Consider the following 10,955-nt stretch of genomic DNA (forward strand, 5'->3'; position numbering starts at 1 on the left):
CAACGGAAGCATAATGAAATAAAAACTCGATCCAGGTTTAAAAGAACAAAAGACCTACCTAGGCAGTGATGGCACAGGACTCGGGAGGTAGAGGCGGGCAGATCTCTGAATTTCAGGCTAGCCTGGTCTAGAGGAGTTCCAGGACAGCTAGGGTTACACAGAGAAATCCTGTCTCAGAAAGGAGCATTCTCCCCAACTCTAAAATCACTAAGAATGTCAAAGAAAACACACATTCTTATGTAGTCACACACAAAGAAACCCACTTAAAAATCTTGGAATGCATCATAATTTATGTTGAAATTGTACATGCTTACAATCACAAGTTTACTTTGAAGGGCTGAACTTAAATGCCAAACACTGATGTAGGAGGCAAAATTGGTTCAAAAGGAGTAAGAATTTGGATCCCCAGGAATAAATGGTAGAAACCCAGAGGCATTATGCATCATATAGTTTAGATACACCGCACAGAATTAGATTGCTTCTAATTCTCAGCAAACTTCAAATATCTTAAAGTCTTTCCATTGTTGCTTTGCTTAAAATGTCTTGGAAAAAAATAAGAGATACATTGGACAGGAGAGACACCAAAGACAAACTTTCCGCAGAGAAATCAGTAGATGTGACACAGACCAAGTTGCATACATTAACAGACATTTTATTAAGTTCTCAACAAGAGACTGTAACACCAAATTGTTTAGCAGAAATCTGTTCAATTGAGAGACCAAATGGATCCAAGGAAGATGAAAATTAAATACTTAAATTAATCAAAGGCACTAACTAAGACATCACCTCAAAGCTACCGCCATAGCGGTAATAGGCTAGGGAAGACTACACTACAGCAAGTTATCTAACAAGAAAGTTAGCAGCTACATAGCAAGAAGCAAGTCTCTTACACAAGATTATGTATGGTACAAGTACAATGATCACTGAGTCCAAGATATTTTTGGCTACGAAAAGGTCAAAATGGCTGAAGGTAAAGCCAAAAGGAAAGGAACAGGTATAGAGAATTCAAGCTATAGAGTTAAACAGATAGCAATGGATCAGGCTTCTTCCTCCCAAAGGTTAATTACTGCATTGAGCTACTGCCCCTGCCTAACAGGGTGCTCAACTACTGGAACTATGTTTAAGGATGCTCAGGGCTCTTGCTATAGTTTAGCACAAAACTCTGAAAATGTATCACATATGGGCTGACTTTGTTGCTATGAAGAAAAACCCCAAAGCATTCCTGAGAAATGGAGTATGAGCTCTGTCAATTATGTCCTATGGACCTTGTGGAATATTCTCAATAGACTATACATCTTTCAGCAGCTGACCTCTAGTTAAAGCTGCAAGGCTCACAAAATAAACAAGCAAGTCAGGATGAAACAACACAAGTAGGACATCCTAGCAGTTAACCACAATCTGTCTTTTTCCAATTTAGGCTAAATTCTAATGTAGCTAATGTGGGATGTAAACATCTACACTGGAGCAAGCTGGGTCTTCTGCTGAACTCAAATACCAAGAAATGTGAGGGATGGGGTTGGTTTATTTTCAAAAAAGCTTCAGAAGCTATTCTGTTATAAAGGAACATGGCTGAACAGGTAGGAGACAGACTCGCCATTGTGGGTTCTTCTGATGGCTTCTGCAAGGATCATGGAGATGTCAATCACCTACAAAGGCAAGAAATGTACCAGGTTAGTAGCAGGGACAGAGTTTGCTGGTCCATCTGCAGCCTAGAAAGCACCCTTACTAAGAATCTAGCACCTGGGCATTCCTTTTTCACTATAATTACTTAGAAAGAGTTAAGATGCTAGTAATAATGGGACAAATACAAGATCATCAAAACATTGACGCTGTATATGTAGTCCAGGTATGAGTGTATAGCACCTGAAGAGATGGCTCAGCATTTAAGAGCACTCAATATTCTTCTAGAAGATTAGAGTTCAATTCTCAATACAATTTGTGTAGCTTAAAACCACCTGTAACTCTAGCTCCAGGGAATCTGGTGCCCTCTTTTAGTCCTCTGTAATAACCTGCACACACAATAAATGAATGAATGAATAAAATTAGCCAGGCAGTGGTGTGACATTCCTTTAGTCCCAGCACTCGGGAGGCAGAGGCAGGCAGATCTGTGAGTTTGAGGCCAGCCTGGATTACAGAGTGAGTTCTAGGACAGCCATGGCTTCATAGAGAAATGTTGTCTTGAAAAACAAAACAAAAATCCAAAACACAAAACACTAACAAGAATGAATACGCCCGTAACCATAGTATTTGGGAGGCTGGGGCAAGAGAACTGCAGTGAGTCTTAGGTCGCCCTAGTCAACAATGTGCTCTGTTTAAAAAAAGCAAAAAACAAATTCAAAGATGCTGGAGAGAGGACTCATTTTTTAAAAAAGAGTGCTTAAGAGCGTTTGCAGAGGACCTGAGTGCTCAGAGGGAAGCTCAAAACCCACCTTTAGCTCCAGGCCCAGGGATTCAATGTCATCTTAAGCCTCTGAAAGTCACACAAGCAAACACAGACAAACTAAAAAATGTAAAAAAGTACACAGTGCTGGGTGCAGTCAGGTACACCCTTAATCCTAGCACTCGGGAGGCATAGGCAGGTAGACCTTACCTTAAAAAAACACAAAACAAACAAAAACAAAGAAGGAAGCCAGGCCCTTAGCTTCTTGGGAGACTGAAGTAAAAATGATTTCAAATCAAGGCCTGCCTGGGCTACAGAGTGAATTCAAGGCCAGTCTGGGCAACTTAATGAGAGTATACCTTAAAAAAGTCCAAAGAAAGTAGGGCTCTGGGTCCATTCTCAACACCAAAAGAAAAAAGAACAGAGGATGGCTTCAGAAATACAGTGGCTAGTCCTCACCTACAGGAGCAAGACTCTGGGTTCCATTCCCAGAACAAACAATAACAGATAAACCCAAAGAACTTAAGCTTCGCTATTCACACATCTGACCTAACATGCTACTACCTGCAAAGCACTGAAGGAAATTTCTTCTGGATTAACCCCATTCACCTGTATTTTGGAGCAGTGTTTCATCTTATCCTCCTGAGGTATGGTATTGGTGACTACTACTGCTTCAAAGCATGCATTGTTGATACGGGAAATGGCTGGGCCAGAAAAGATTCCATGAGTCAGGATAGCATAAACTCTGGTAGCTCCAGCTGAGAGAAGTCTAGAGGAAAAAAGCTGATTAATCTGACATGCAACTACAGAATCCGAATTCTAAAGAAGAATATTAGTCTGTCATAGCAGAACAGTAGCTTAAGCAGTTTAAGCACAAACTTATCTTTGACAGGTCTGGAATCTGACAAGGTAGGTTTCACTTTGAAACAATTTTTGCCCAGGTTGATAGTATGTACCACTTTGTGGGTTCACATAAAACACATGTAAGGATAGTGTAGCAAGCATTTTCTTCTAATAAGGTCACTAATTATAACATGAGGATCCTATTCCCAAGATCTCATTATTAAGCCTAAGTGCCCCCCTCCCTAAGGGTAATCTGCAAAACCACACCTGGGGCAAGAAGTCAACATGCTAATTTTAGGGGGACACAGTACTGGCCATATCAAGGAGAGAAGTCTGCACTAAGCCTTATTATATTAGCAGAACTTACAAAATTTCCAGGGGTAATCTGCATTCTTTTCCTTTTTGGCTGGTAAAAGGAGAAATGTCCTTCAATGTTATCTGGAAAACTACACGATAAAGATATAGTACCACAAGACTGAAAATCTATGACCCTGAAAATAAGCTTAACCAGGAATATTCGCATTTGACTGTGCTTGCTGCCCAGCCTGCTGACCTGAATTTGATCCCTGGGACCCTCAAGGCAGAAGAAGAGAACCATCCCTAAAGCTGTCCTCTGACTTCTACATGCTTGCCATGGCATGTGCATGTATACACACATACAAAATGAATAAATATATGTAAAGGACATCTATGGATTTCTAACTCATCAAAACAAAAGTCAACAGTGTATAATAATGTAAATATAATTAATGTTGCTGATTGGATGGTTAAAGGGCAAATTTAGCATCTAGAAGTTGTTTTGACTATGCTTGAATTTAATGACTTTAGGTTTTATAATGGCAAACATAATATATTTTCAGTAAAAACTAGATGTGGAATTTGGACCTTTCCGTGATCTAGCAATGTGTGATCCAAATACTGACTCACCACAGCTCCCAGTCAGCCACGTCATAAGGGAAACAACCCAGACTGTGGTAGATTATATTACTAAGAAAGGACTTTGGAAGATAGTTTATGTGATAGACTTGACTTTTGATAGTAAGGATATACTTAATATAAAAGCAGTGTCTCTTTATAAAAACTAAAAATCTGAAATAAGGAATACTTATTCACCTGTATGTATTAAAAGCTAACATTATCAAAAGATCCCAAAGCTATTTACCAGCTCAGTTGTATTTCAAAAGAAAATCAGCAAAGCAGTAGTTAGCTTCTTCCTTCAACTACTAGCACAATGCCCTGCACTCACTTGTCAGCGGCATGACAGATGGTACCACAAGTGTCAGCCATGTCATCCACAAGAATAGCCACCCGATCCTTCACATCTCCTACTAGCACCATGCGGTCCACTTCATTGGCCTTCTTCCGTTCCTTGTGAATCAAGGCAAAATCCACATTCAATCGGTCTGCAATGGAGGTCACTCTGTAAGATAGAGGTCCAGAATTAATGATGCATATGTGGCTTCCAATGCCGGAAGTGTAGTTCAGTGGTAGACGGCTTTGTCTAGCATGTGTGAGGCCCTGGGTTCCATCTCTCTTACCCACTTATACAAAATATTTTTTTTCCTAGTGGAGAATAGTCCTTGAAACTAAAACAGATCCCAGAGCTAAAAGAAAGCAACAATCATTGACATCTGAAAAAACAAGCATTACAAACTGGATTTTATGGATTAATGCCTCTGTAATATCAATGGCAGTATAGGAATATTAAACTTATACCATTCATTCTGGGGATGGGGTAGACATACCCTTCACCAATCTTGGGAAGCAGTATATGCTAAGGTACATTAGATTAACAGATTGAAGGCAGAAGGAAAGAGAGATCTTATTAGCTAGTGCAGGAGTACATAGATTGTCCCAATTCCATCATGGAAGACTTGTGATTCTAGAAACAAACAGTGATACGTGAATCTGAAGCTAGGAGTGGAGCAGCGTCCACCCTTTCAATGCATGTCCATACACTCATCTCTCCCATGATGGTGATGAAACACCATCAATGGTAAATAGCAACTGTACCTGGTCACCAAGCTTGGTATTCCTTCTACAAGTACTAGAAAGAAAATTAAACCAATTAACCAGACAAACAGGGCATGTTACTACAGCCCAAATCTTAAAGATAATACAAGCCACATTAAAAGCCTGGTTAGAAGACACTGACGAGATACAACACATTCAGTCAAGGAGAAAGTCACTCAGTGCAAATGACAATAGGCTACCCTACCCCTATGATGTATGCCCACGCACCAGTGTGTAATCGTTGTCACAAAGACTCATGCTTCAGACTTAAGTGTTTTTAAATGTAATATCGATCAAACTTTAGTACTATGCCCTATTTCTTTTGTGAGCAGAATTTTTGCTGAACAGGCCAAGAACCTCTGACCATACAAGGTTTGAACCATAACTCTAGGCAATGCTTCTACCTGGATCTAAAGGACCCATACCTTGTGCTCTCTATTACTATTGCTTAGGCATGTAACAGAGGTAACTAATTTACTTGGAATTATGACATCCAAGAAAAATGCACGACCAGTCATCTCAAGTGTTCCAAACTGTTCATGCTCACTGGCCAACACATTCAGTCTCCAACAAAGCAGAAAAGAGCTGGGAAAGTAACATGTACACCCTTGAGTTGAGAGCTACTGTGAAAATTACAACCACACTGGTACCCTTACCTACTCTCCAACCCTGCCAAGACAGAAGTGAGCAACACTCAATTGGAAAATCCTCCATCACTATGAGGTAATTAGAATGAAGAATTACAAACTAATATCAAACTTTAAAAAACCTGTTTGATTATTTCAAATTAATTATTTTCTAAGTTCCTAAGAAAGATGTGATGATGCTTAAGAAGTTAAGATGAAGTGTGACCTGCCTATATAGGGATGTCTTTATACTGTCACCTGAATAAACAACTCAAGTTCCCAGTTTATCAATTCCACTGAAGTTACTGAGATTAAAGAGATGGTTAAGAAAGATTTGAACTTTTTGAATTTTTCATGATTTGTGTCACTTTTGGCAAGTTCTAACTTAGTTTTTTCTACTCATCTGAGCCCTGTAGTCCTTCACTCTACTTCCACAATAAGAATATGGGCCATATTTTTATAAGCAATCCACTAAGGAAATCAAGGCTCTCAGTTTACATTATTTGAGCTATAACTGCTAATCCTTGGCAATAAGTTAGATTTAAAAATTTAGGGTCCTGGCTTTAAATGACCTAACCAACAGTTTTCTAAACCTTACTTACCCATGATGGAGGAAGGTCATTGATTAAGTAATAAAGAAACTGCTTGGCCCCATAGGTTAAAACATAGGTGGGAGGAGAAAACAGAACAGAATGCTGGGAGGAAGAGGAAGTGAGCTCAGAGAGACGCCATGCTCCGCTCTCCCAGGCAGCTCCGACCCAGGATGTAGGCTAGAATCTTCCCGGTAAAACCGGTGCTACACAGTTTATTAGAAATGGGTTGATTGGGATATCAGAATTAGCCAGTAAGGGCTAGAGCTAATGGGCCAAGCAGTGTTTAAATGAATACAGTTTGTGTGTTGTTATTTCGGGGCATAAGCTAGCCAGGTGGCAGGGGTGCTGGGGACGCAGCCCCGCTGCTCCTATTACAACATATCCATCAATATGGAATTTAAAAATAAACTGATTGCACATGAAATGTCCTATCCTTCCTGATAAAGTTACAGCAGTGTTAACTCTGCAGTGCCAAGTTACTGATGTTAATGTAACAGTCATGGCAATGACTACTTAGGGCCCTGTCTATCCTGCCTTCCAAATGACTCCAGCCAGCATAGAGTGGAAACTATATCCAACCCATGTTCTAGCTGCTGGCATATCCAATCTGAAGTTGTGAAAAGTGGCACGTCGATGGGAGAACCTCATCATAAGGGGCATTACCATCTGAAAGATTTTAGCAGCACATTATTTTTCAAGAATACTATCACAAACATACCTCTTGGCTCCACCAGCATCAGGTGAGACAATAGTACAGTTTCTCCACTCAGATATATTCTCCCTTATCCACTTTAAGACAGCTGGCTCTGCATATAAGTTGTCCACTGGGATATCAAAAAAGCCCTGGAAAAAGAAGCTGGGTCAAATTTAGCTTATTTATTTCATTTTCTTCTCTTCCATTTATGAAAGGCTAACATAAAGAAAGTGGATTCAGATAGGTTTCATCTAAGGTACTTGCTGTCCAAGTCTGATTGATGGCCTGAGGATTTTGCTCCCTGGGACTCACAGGGGAGAACTGACTACTGAAAGTTCTACATACACATGCTTCCAACACATGTACATCCAAGAACAGAAATCAATCAATCAATCAATGCAATAATAAAAAAAGGCTGGTGAGATGGCTGAGCAGGAAAGGAGCCCAAGTCTGATCGTGAGAACCTACTTGGTACAAGTCCTGTAAGTTGTTCTTTTACCTCCACATGCAACACAGCGTGCATGCATCCATGTACATATACATGCACGCACACAAAATTTTAAAAGGAACGATTAAGTTAATGGAAAATACCTTACTACAATATTCAAAGTATTGGGAAGGTTAAAAATAGTCTCCTTTCCAGGCAAGATCAGCAATATCAGGCCTTAGCTAACCCACACCTAATCACAGGAACAAAAATTAGCCCTGTAAACAGTCAAGTTCAGCCAAGTACTATGGATTGCCAAGCCAGTATGTTCAGACTCACAATTTATATACACTGTTTTATGCCACTTGGCGTTTGTGCTGGCCAAACTGATGAAGCAGTATGGCATATATATATTTGGTAGCAACTACTTATAGTGAATGATTATACAGAATAACCAGGAGATAGGTATTTTAATTCTCGTTGACACAAACCAGTTGTATTTCTCCTCAATTATTTCTTTTTTTATAGGATGAGTATACACTCCTGTCTCATGCACCTCCTTGTATTGCCAGAAGACTCAAATGGTAAGTGCCGAGAGTTTATACTTTTTGTTTGTTTTGTTTTGTTTTTCGAGACAGGGTTTCTCTGTAGCTTTGGAGCCTTTCCTGGCACTAGCTCTTGTAGACCAGGCTGGCCTCAGACTCACAGAGATCTGCTGCCTCTTCCTCCCGAGTGCTGGGATTAAATGTGTTACCACCACCCGGCTGAGAGTTTATACTTTCAAACAGGGTTTATGCTACCAGCACAGGCTGGTTTGGAATTCAGTTTCCCTGGCTGGACCTCCAGGAGCTAAGATTATAGATATGTACCACCATTCGTAGCAGAAAGCTTCTTTAGATAGCATAAAATAAATGTGGCGATTGATTTCTCTTGCTCTGGGTTTCTATGAAAAATCTTTAATGCCTGCAGCTCTAATTTAAGACTGATTACTCAAGGGGAATAATCTTCATAATAGCTACCATTGTATCAGCTACACCAGTTTTCAGCCAAGTATATCAGAATTAATATTTTAAAACCATAACAATGAACATATATTATGCTCAGAAGTAACCTGTCCAAGGATATGAAGTTAATGTGCTAGTATGTCTAAGAAGCATCCAGACTAGTTGTAATCCTAAAGCCTATGTCCTAGCCATAATACTAAACTGTCTTACTAACTTCTAGCTTCAGCTTCCAGTCTCTAGAATGCAGACGTGCACCACCATGCCTGGCTCTCCTCCCACCTTTCTAACTTTCAGTACTTAGCTTCCTTCCACTGGTACCTGAATTTGAGATGCATGTAGATCCATGGTGATAATATGATCCGCTCCTGCGACAGATAGCATATTTGCAACAAGCTTAGCTGAGATGGGAGCCCGGCTCTGAATAGAAGTAAAGAAAAAAAGAAAAAAGAAAAGCCAAGATGAAAGCAGTTCATTTGCTTGAGAAACATTTACCAAGTACCTGTATTGTAAAGACATCAAATCACCAAGAAACTCACGCAGAATGGCTGTTGATCTTTTAGTCTAAACTGGCTTAGAAGTCTTGACCCTGCTGCCTCAGTCTTTTGAGTGCTGGGATTACAGGCATATACCATTTCTGGATGTTTCCCCACCCAACCGTTTTTTTTTTCCTGAAGTTTCTCCCCCTACCCCCATTTTTTCGAGATAGGGGTTTCTCTGCATAGCCCTGGCTGTCCTAGAACTGGCTCTGTAGACTAGGAAGGCCTCAAACTCAGATATCTACCTACCTTTGCCTAGCTAGGGCTAGGATTAACCAGATAATAGGTTGCCAGGGCACCCATTGCCTTTAATTCCAGTACTTGGGAGGCAGAGGTAGGAGGGTCTGTGAGTTCAAGGACAGCCTGGTGTACAAACAAAGTTCCAGGACAGGTTCCAAAGCTACATAGAGAAACCCTACCTCGAAAAACCAAAATAGAAAAAGATATATAGGTTAGTAGCCGAGCACTTATTTAGCATGTGTGAGTCCCTAGTGTAATACCCAATAGCACAACATACACACATACAAACACAAAAGCATTCTGCTACAAAGGATTAGTGGTTAATCTCCTTTTTGGGTGGGGGGCTAGTTTTTTGAGACCGGGTTTCTCTGCGTAGCCCTGGCTGCCTTAAAATTCACTCTGTAGAGCAGAGCAGGTTGGCCTTGAACTCAGATCTGCCTGAGCCTGCCTTGGCACCCAGAGTGCTAGGCTTAAAAGCGTTTGTCAACACCACCTGGCTGTTGATTAGTCTTAACAACAATGAATATCTGTCAGCTGAATGAAAGTTAAAATGACTTAAATAAAATATACAGTATAAATTAAATGCCTGTGAGTTCCGGGACAGGCTCCAAAGCTACACAGAAAACCCTGTCTCAAAAAAAAATCATTTTTAAATGCTCTGATATAACTGATAGCAATGTTCCTCTTTACCCTATGTTAAAAAGATTCTGGAGCCGGGTGGTGGCAGTGCACACCTTTAATCCCAATACTCACAAAACAGAGGCAGGCAGACCTCTGTGAGTTCCAGGCCAGTCTGGTCTACAGAGTGAGTTCCAGGACAGCTAGGGCTGTTACACAGAGAAACACTGTCTCAAAAAAACCAAGATCTGAACTGAAGGTACAGCTCAGTGGTAGAACGCTAGCTTAGCATTTAGCTCTAGGTTTGATTATCAACACTATTTTTAAAAAAAATCCATTCATACCTTATCCTTTTTATCCTGGCGGGCATAAGGGAAACATGGGATGACTGCAGTAACTCGGCTTGCTGAAGCAATCTTGCAAGCATTAATCATGATTAAAAGTTCCATTAGATTGTCATTTATCTCACCACACCCACTCTGAACAATGTAGACATCCTCTCCACGTACACTTTCTCCAATTTCCACACTAAAATAGAAAAAGAGAATGAGCATAAACAATAGATGTCACAGCATCAATATTCAGGCATGCTATGCATGCCTTATAGCTCCATGCTTCAGACCTAAGGGAGCGCTATAACCAGAAGCAGCTCATTGCCCAGCTCATTCCTGTTCACTATACAAAAACATTCTGAGCTTATGAATGAGGCACAGCATGAAAAAAAGTAACTTTAAAGTAGAAAGTTGACTTATAGAAGCAATTGCTCATATGGAAAAGCAAAAAACCCCAGGATAGCCAAAACAATCCTGTACAACAAAAGAACTTCTGGAGGCATCACAATCCCTGACTTCAAACTCTATACAGAGCTACAGTACTGAAAACAGCCTGGTATTGGCATAAGAATGGCACTGAATAGAAGACCCAGAAATCAATCCACACATCTTCAAACACCTGATCTTTATTATTTATTTATTTATTTAT

General features: G+C 40.2%; 1 protein-coding gene across 1 annotated transcript in view; it reads right to left on the bottom strand.

Annotated features, from left to right (window-relative positions):
• Positions 1-634: 634 nt before the first annotated feature.
• Prps1 (phosphoribosyl pyrophosphate synthetase 1) overlaps positions 635-10,955 on the bottom strand; it is a 21,715-nt gene continuing 11,394 nt past the window's right edge. Inside the window, exons 2-7 of the mRNA XM_005367352.1 lie at positions 10,319-10,502; positions 8,899-8,997; positions 7,174-7,298; positions 4,470-4,643; positions 2,990-3,149; positions 635-1,646 (exon numbers count right to left, since the gene is read on the bottom strand). Coding sequence (XP_005367409.1) covers positions 1,554-1,646; positions 2,990-3,149; positions 4,470-4,643; positions 7,174-7,298; positions 8,899-8,997; positions 10,319-10,502 — 835 coding nt within the window. The 3' untranslated portion in view covers positions 635-1,553. The remainder of the gene's footprint in view (positions 1,647-2,989; positions 3,150-4,469; positions 4,644-7,173; positions 7,299-8,898; positions 8,998-10,318; positions 10,503-10,955) is intronic.

The sequence above is a fragment of the Microtus ochrogaster genome, unplaced genomic scaffold (assembly GCF_000317375.1).
Source record: "Microtus ochrogaster isolate Prairie Vole_2 unplaced genomic scaffold, MicOch1.0 UNK17, whole genome shotgun sequence".
NCBI lineage: Eukaryota > Metazoa > Chordata > Mammalia > Rodentia > Cricetidae > Microtus > Microtus ochrogaster.